This window comes from Lygodium microphyllum, chromosome 14 (assembly GCF_053477565.2).
Source record: "Lygodium microphyllum isolate KBCC chromosome 14, Lygodium_microphyllum_v1.1.10, whole genome shotgun sequence".
Lineage (NCBI taxonomy): Eukaryota > Viridiplantae > Streptophyta > Polypodiopsida > Schizaeales > Lygodiaceae > Lygodium > Lygodium microphyllum.
Genome location: NC_141148.1, coordinates 65,416,560 through 65,424,799, shown reverse-complemented (window position 1 = coordinate 65,424,799; position 8,240 = coordinate 65,416,560). Strand labels below are relative to the sequence as shown.

General features: G+C 45.8%; 1 protein-coding gene across 1 annotated transcript; it reads left to right on the top strand.

Moving 5' to 3' along the window:
• The first annotated feature begins 4,666 nt into the window (after nucleotides 1-4,666).
• LOC148025678 (ubiquitin-NEDD8-like protein RUB2) lies at nucleotides 4,667-7,968 on the top strand. The gene is made up of 3 exons (XM_087692898.1): nucleotides 4,667-4,925; nucleotides 6,374-6,639; nucleotides 7,546-7,968. The coding sequence occupies exons 1-3, from the start codon at nucleotides 4,833-4,835 to the stop codon at nucleotides 7,655-7,657; spliced, it is 471 nt and encodes a 156-aa protein (XP_087549024.1). The 5' UTR covers nucleotides 4,667-4,832; the 3' UTR covers nucleotides 7,658-7,968.
• The last annotated feature ends 272 nt before the right edge of the window (nucleotides 7,969-8,240 follow it).

Genomic DNA, 8,240 nt, shown 5'->3' with positions numbered 1-8,240 from the left:
CATGCTCGCAGCTTGTGGTTTTGAAGGTGAGACTGGTGTGCTCACGCTGGAGAAATCGTCAATAGGATCTTCTAATATGGGTTCAGCATCCTTGAGGTGCTTTTGGGCGTCCTTGACCCACTCCTTGACCTTAGCTATAGCCTCAAGCTGTCGTTTGGGATGGGGATATTCCCCTACCTTGGCACTTCCTAGCTCGGCTGTCTTAGGAGCTGAGGTCTCCGCCTTTGCGTCTGTGACCCTCTTTCCCGTTACTAACGTAGTCGCTCCCTCGGTTTTAAGAGTTATCTTTGCATCGGTTCTCTTTTTCCGTCTCCTCCGGCTTTTCTTTCCAATTGAGGTTGCATCAAGGTTACTTGGCCCTGGCAAAGAGATGCCTGCAGCTCGCGTCATAACATATAGTGGGATGGGTGTATCCTCACTGTCAAAGGTTTCCACTCCAAAAAGCCCCAAAGGCACTAATGGCATGCTGGCAGAGCTGGTTGATGGCTTCCACCTAGGACAGTCAGGAAACAAATGCGTGATTCCACACTATGTACATCGGAGATCCGCTTTGTCCTTGTTAGCCTGTTCTCGTTCTGGGCAGCGTGATGAAATGTGGCCTGGGTGGCCGCAAGTCCAGCATGTGACTGGATCTTGGCTTGGCCCTCCAAAGCCTCTGCCTCTTCCTCTTCCTAAAGCCATCACCGGCACCGGCCGATAGTCCATCAGGACTGGGTTGCCCTCCTCGTCATAGGATATGTATGGGTTGACATATGTTTCTTCCTCATTAGGCTCCTCCACAAAGTGAACAGGAGCATCGCTAGATGGGTGGGTTACAAAAGGCCCTGGTGGTCTGGGTATACCAGTTGGGTTCATCTCCAGCCTAGGTACGACAGGTCTTGAGTCAGTCAGTGCTGGGAGAGCTAACTGGGCTCCCCTCCTAAAGAAATTGGGTGGCCTATTACCTAAGTATGGAGGGTTGTACTACTGCGCGTATGGAATCTCCTCGGCATTCTGCAATGCACTGCATCATGCCCGAATCTACCGCAATTTGAGCACGACCGAGATCTAGGATCTTGGCACTCAACTGGAAGGTGATTGCTGCCGCAGTATATACATTGTATATGCGATCTCACAGGCTTCCTTACCAGCTCTTGCAACCGTGCAATCTCCATTCTCATTTCTGCCATCCCCTGGTCGTGGTCTACACTCTTTCCCTTATCCCCGAAAGCTTGAGCTCGCTGCGCAGGGTCAGTAAGACCGTTTGTCTCACATACTTGCTCGAACTGCTCCATGAAGCTGTACGGGTCACTGCTAGGTTCATATCTAGCTAGTTGTTTTGCTACGATGGGGATTCTAGCCTGCCCTTTAGCCCCTTGGGTGACTCCCAATCCCGATAATAGCGCAGTGGCTAGGGTAGTAGCACTCTGTTCAATGGACGTATTGTCCAAGAGTCGCTTTGCTACCAGTTCGCTCAATGTCATGTCAGCCTCTGCTGCCCGTTCCCTCTCTACATTCGGTCCAGATTTGGCCGCTCCAGCTAGGTCTAGCACTCGTCTAGCCTTGTACATATCTACGTCTTGCTATAGCCTTCTAGCCCTTTGCTCATGGTTGTAGGCAATTATGCCTTCTAGCGCTCTCTTGATTGCTCTTCTCTCTTCTTCCAGGTTTGCTACCACTTCCTCTACAGGTCTGCCCTAGATCACGGTCCTAGTGAGTTGATCGTAGTTGTGGACCAGTTCCTGGACTGAGGTTGGAAATTCTCCTAAGTCTAATTGGTCCTCTCCTCATTCGCCTCTTGATCCCGACATTGTTTCTGCTTCCAGCTCCACGAGGGTGTCAATAAATCCAAGCAGCTCCAGCAGTGTCCAATCCTCTATATTGATGCTTTCCGTGTCTTCTCCAGGTCCTACTAGTAGGGCACTCAGGCACCCGTCTAAGTCTTGGGGTCTTCTCCTACTAGTGGGTTCCTTAATGTTATTAGATATCCTGATGTGTTCCTTGTTATTTGAAAGCAGCTGCAATCCTTATTCACACGTTATGCTTAGTGCTTTCGTGGTGCTTGGTGCGAAAACAAGCTTTTCTCTTTTCTTGCAGTGCAAACTTAGTGGAATACAAGAGTGAAGTGCTGATGCAGAAAGCGTTTAATGCGAGCTCCACTCTGTTTCTCTCCACATTCTTAGCCTAGTTTGAGTTCTAAGCTCGGTTCCCGACTATTCTATGGTCTTTCTGAAGGTCTGTGCTGCGTTTCCTATTTTCCTCTAAGTTAGATTGGTCTCTGAGGTTCTAATGGTCAAACTGGGTCTTGGGGGTGTTCAGGGTTGTGTCCTAGGGGTCAGGTCTGTGGCAGGGTCAACTAAAGATTCTTATTTTTCCTTCTGGCAGAATGGTCCGATTCTCAGAATTGAACTATCTGATTCTGAGAATCGAACACGGCTAGTCCGACTCTAGTAGTTGGACAGTCCAATTCTTGCAGTCGGACGGGGTGGTCCGATTCTTGTAGTCGGACAGGGTTAGTCCGAGTCCAGCAGTAGGATAGGTCGGGTCCAATTCCTAAAATTGTTTGGTCCGATCCGAATGTTGGATGGTCTGACTATGATGGGCAGTCCGAGTGCCACGTGGCACGTCCAATCGGACTGTCCGATTCTTGCAGTCAGACAGGGCTGCTTTGACTTCCTCAGTCGGATGGTCCGATTCTTGGAATCGGACGGTCCGACTCCAGGACTTGGGTGGTCCGATTCTGGGAATCGGACCACTGAGACCTGGTCTGACTGCATCTGGCGGCAGGCGCGATTTTGACGCGTTTCGATCCCACTTGACACCTGCTACACACAATCACAAGAGACTTTCCAGATCTGATTAGGGCACTACTAAGAAGCACCAGACTCACCTGGAGCAGCACAAATCAATGGCACCCAGAATCGTGATAGCGCTCCCTCTTCCTGGTAACTAGAAGCTCTCTATCTCTCTCTCTCACAAAGCTAGCCAGTGAGATGAGGTTTGTCTTGGTCTCCAAGCCTCTTAAGGTCCTTTCCTAGCACTGCAAAACCTTAAAGCCCGTTCTCTTTTCCTGTTTTACCCATAAATTTGAATCTGGTCCCATGTTTCCCTATTTCCAGCAGCAGCCAAAACCTTCTGTTTTCTCTTTTCTTAACCTAATCTAACCTTAATCTAGTGTAGCCAAAATGCAAAACAGAGATGCAGAATGGTAATCCTACACTAATGCTTCCAACAAACCAAAACACTTACTTGTTTCATGGATTAAAACCTCCTAAATCTCCTAGCTATCTCGAGTACTGGTTCGGGCTGCAAACCCTACTTCTATGCTCGATTTGATGCGCGTGGCGCTCAAGGCTCGATTCCGTCTGTCCCGGCAAATGAAAGCAAAATGAAGGGGAGCTACAAGCTCTACCCCGAGACCTACAGACCACTTATTGCTCAAGTGTTTCGAACCGAGTGGCCATAGCTACCTCTCACAGAGCCGACACGTAATGCCTACCTTACGGGTGTAGTGAGCTTACCTTGATGCTCGATCGAGTACCCTCCTCTTTCTTGCACACTGGTAGCTCCACGATCCTTGAGGCAAGCTCAAGCAACCTCAATCCCTCTCCCATGAGCTTCATCCTCCATAGCCACGCACGAGACAAGAGAAGAGAGGAGAGGAGGGGAAGATGAAGAGAGAAGATGGAGAGCTTCTTCTCCAAGATCCCTCACTCTCACACAATCACTCCCTCACTCCCTCACACTCTCTCAATCCCTCTCTCAAGCACAAGCAAGAAGGCAAGAAACAAGAGAAGAAGAAGAAGAAGCTTTGGCTACACACAAGAATGATATTCTCATTCACTTTTTGAACTTTATATACATGCCCTACTTTTCATGGGTGGCCATCCCCTTTTTTTACATGGCCGGCCATTAGCCTAGGCCCATTTCTCATTTCCCACCGTTCTAATCTATCCTATTCCCAACTAATGCATACAATTTGCATAGGAGTGAGTCTGCGCTCTTTTACAAGGATTCGGGAGCGCTTTCACACTTAATGGTGCGCTTTTTTCTCTTTTACTTTCCTTGGGCGACTCTAAGACTTCCTGAGGGTCTTGCCCGTGCTTTTAATTTTTTCAGGGTCTAGTTACCAGTTAAGGCGTTTTTTTCTCCCTTTTGTCCTGCGCCTTTTGCTATTTCCTTTTTTCCATTTCCCGCTCCTCTATGCTGCAGTAAACACTATCTGAATTGATTGCCCTAAATGGGGGATCGTAGGCCTGGTCATAAGTCCAGATCAGTTGCATAAGGGATGAGTCCCCCTTACTATCTTGTGCCCCCATGCACGTTGCAACCTCAAGTATATCTTGCCAAGCTTCCACCAATTGCTCTACCACACTTGTGATTGCTTGATTCTGACTCGTTGTCCTAAAGGTAGCAGATCCAACCATAGCAAGCTTGTTATGTTGATCCCCTTCAAGTGCACTTTTGCAAGTGACTGCCTCATTAGTATTGCCCACATCTATTGTCCTCCAATATCTTAAAGAGATTAGAGGTTAATACTTTAGCTTTCATGGCCAATGTAGGCAAATGCCAAGCCTCCTCGAATCTTAAGTATTTGCTTTGAGTTGGTCCCAAAAGCACTATAGATTTTTTATCGTGATTCGTGTTTACAATAAACCCTGGGAATACGGGGAGGCTTTTGTCATCAGTCATTATTGGCACCCTCCTCGCAATAGCTTTCTAGGGCTACATCATCATCGTCACGACATGGCTGCATTTACCACCATTGCTTTGCGATCCTTGCCTCCCATCCTCCTCCTCCTCCTCCTCGTACTGACCCCGCCGCTGTTGCCGCTTGTCGTCCTGTCGTCGCGATGCAGATCTTCGTTAAAACCCTGACAGGCAAGACAATCACCCTCGAGGTCGAGAGCAGCGACACCATCGACAACGTCAAGGCCAAGATCCAGGTGCTCTTGCCTCGTTGTCTCTTCTTTCAAAAAATCAGCGTTGTTTCATGGTTTTTCGTTAGGGTTTTGGTGTAGATTCCAGAGCACTGTGATGATCATTAGCGTTCTGGTCTAGATGCCAGGAGCACTGTCACGATCGTCAGGTTTTTAGTCTAGATGCCAGGATCACTGTCATGATCGCACTTTCGTGGACGATGTCCTCTTTGGGCCTATGAGATTCTTTTACATTATCCTACTCATTGCGAGTGCTATCATTAATCTAATAGTGTTCCTGTTCGGTGTTTGGATCGCATTTTCTACCTGCGTCTTGAAAAGCCGTAGCCTTAGAGGATATACGTTCGATTCCCCTTTTTCGCAAGTATCGTTTGGACAGGCAAGATACAGAAGATAGCCATAAAGGAATGGCCGCATTTGGATTGCATTTTCTACTGGTGGCGTGAAAAGTCATGGCCTCAGAAGATATGGCTTTAATTCCCCTTATTTGCTAATAATGTTTTTGACAGGCAACATAGGAGATATCTATCATAAGGAAATTAACACGAAGCTAATGTTGATCTTAAATGGGCCATCCTATGCCTGCATCATTTTGCACTGCCATCCCCACACTGCAGGTGGGGCAGCTTTGGTTTGGCTGTGACCCCACCTGTTCAGTGTGGACAAAGATCAATGAGGTTGCTCTCCTGGTTTGTCTTTGTGACAGGAAGCTTAGGCTTCCCCATGTCATGAGCCGTGGTGCCATTTTGGGTGGCCACAAATCTTGAAATCAAGGCCAGATTAACATGTATGATTTGCTACTGAGCTGGTGCCAAATGATGAAAGATGAACTCATAGGAAGTGTCATATGATTCACTTTTGTGCCAGTGCTCGTAATGATTTAGAGCCATTTGCTATGGCAGCTGAAGTGCCCTTTCTGAATGTTGTGGCTCTTTTCACGTAAGAATGCTGGTTGGGATGATTTTTTATTGGTCATGACCGCAGAGGGAAACCTTCCTTTGTTTACTCTTTTGTATGTCTTCTTCAGAAGGATTCAATCTACACTTTGTTCTTATATTGCATGCCCTTTAGACATTCTAGAATCTTACAGCCATTAAAGCCCCGGTTAGGTTATGCTAGAAGAAAGTTGCAAGATGCAAATTTCTTACAGGAGGCAATTTTGTCAATTAGAGAGTTGGCAAGCCTTCTAGCCAAGTGTTTATGACATCTGAGTGACAATGCCTCAGTGCATGTTTGATAACTTTCTTGTACTGTGTTAATGGCCTTTAAGCATCGGTTCATTTTGGTCAGCTCTTGCAGCCACCACATAAGGTCGTGCTTATACACTAAAGTCTTTAGAAGAAATTATTTCAAGGACGCTATCAGTCAAGCTTCTGAAAATTCATTGATCTTATTCTCCCTTGAAACTGAAAACATCTTATGGGACTTAATTTTTCTTGTGAATTTGTCAACAGGACAAGGAGGGGATTCCCCCTGATCAGCAGCGCCTAATTTTTGCTGGGAAGCAGTTGGAAGATGGGCGAACACTTGCTGACTATAATATTCAGAAAGAGTCCACATTGCACCTTGTCCTCAGGTTACGAGGTGGCACAATGATCAAAGTTAAAACTTTAACTTTAACAGGAAAGGAGATTGAAATTGACATTGAGCCCACTGACACAATTGAAAGAATCAAGGAGCGAGTGGAGGAGAAGGAAGGCATTCCACCCGTTCAACAGAGGTAAGTTTTTGGTGGTTAGTGTTGATACCGTTCTGTTTAAGCTGTGATGTAGGGGTTGTGAGCACTTAATGGCTTCTTGATGTTTGATACCCCATGGAGGTTAGATGTTTTGTTTTCTTGGGAAGATTTAAACTTAGATAGCTGTAGAGCACGTCAAACATGATGCCTGCCAAAAACTGTTTGTTGAGACCATAGAAAAACAATTGCTTCAAGGCAAGGGAATTGGATACAGAATGCATACAAGAAGCGAGCTTTTGAGCTTTTTTTTTTTGGGCAACCTCCAATTCCATTCTAGATAGGCCACTTGTTCCTCTTTTTCTTATGGATATATGTCAAAACACCTATGCTGCTCTTCCACTGCCACCAACACTTTCACCATCACCACCACCACTGCCTCCACCACCTTCACCACCACCACCACCACCACCACCACATCTTACTCACACCCTCCTGACATTAGTACCAGAACTAACACATCTCTCATCAATGTCTCCTTTCATTAGTGTCCAAGGAATCTGCTATATGCTCTTGTGCATGCATGATGCTAGAGCATTGGGATGGTGGTTCCTGTCCATTTTATGCATGCATGCAACTTTTCAGCTCTGTAGCAGTCTGAATTTTCCCAAATGGTTGCTTACATGTTAAAGTCTTGGCAATAAATGTTCCAGCAACTTAATTTTTATTCTCTCTAGGAAGTAGTGTCTGGGTGTTCGGAACCAGTCTGTGCTTGAAACTGCATGCTACTTCCTATTCTGTCTTTACTTTCTGCTTTAGTCAACAAGGGTTTGCCAGAAAATGAGTAGATACCATACTTGGTTTGTGGGTTTCAACAATCTATGATGTGATAACTATCTAAAACACTGTGAGCAGCATGTGCTGAATTGTTGTTGGCTTGATTGATGGCAGGCTTATTTTTGCCGGCAAACAAATGAACGATGAGAAGACTGCGAAAGACTATAACATAGAGGGTGGTTCTGTTCTCCATCTTGTTCTTGCGCTGAGGGGTGGAGGCAGGTAGCTAAGTACTGTCCAAGATATCCAAATGACTTTATTATATGTACATGAGCATGAACAGTGACCTTTACATGCAGAACAGAATATTGGGATGTACAATATGCAGACTTTGTGCCTCTATAACTCATTGCTTTTGGGTGTTGTATGTCTTGGAGAGGACTGAAGTATTACCCTTAGCTATGGTTAAATTCAGTTATTTTGTGTGCACCCCACTGAGATAGATTGTAAGGATATATCATCAGAGTGATATTTAGAAAGAGTAACTGGTTTTCTCACTGGTCTGACTTGATTTCATGTCTTATATGATTCTTGCCACTTGGTTGCAGGATGCGATCTCAATCTCTTTTTCACTCCCTGTAACCACTGTATCCAATATATTCCTTGTGCTTGTTATTTCATACACTTCACATAGTCACAGGTAAAAGAGAGGAGACCAACCTAGGAAATATTAGTTCATGTTGGGAGTATCATGGTGAAATTGGAAAAGACATGCTAGTACTGCATGCACTTAGTCTGCATTGGGCATGCTGTAAGGTATTGTGCTGAAATTGTAAAGGACATTCTAGTGGTGTATGAGTCTAGTCCCT

Excerpts from the sequence above, each read along its gene's own strand:
- LOC148025678 (XM_087692898.1), top strand. The coding sequence starts at position 4,833 with ATGCAGATCTTCGTTAAAACCCTGACAGGCAAGACAATCACCCTCGAG. Across the intron at positions 4,926-6,373 it reads ACGTCAAGGCCAAGATCCAG|GACAAGGAGGGGATTCCCCC; the intron begins GTGCTCTTGCCT and ends ATTTGTCAACAG. Across the intron at positions 6,640-7,545 it reads ATTCCACCCGTTCAACAGAG|GCTTATTTTTGCCGGCAAAC; the intron begins GTAAGTTTTTGG and ends GATTGATGGCAG.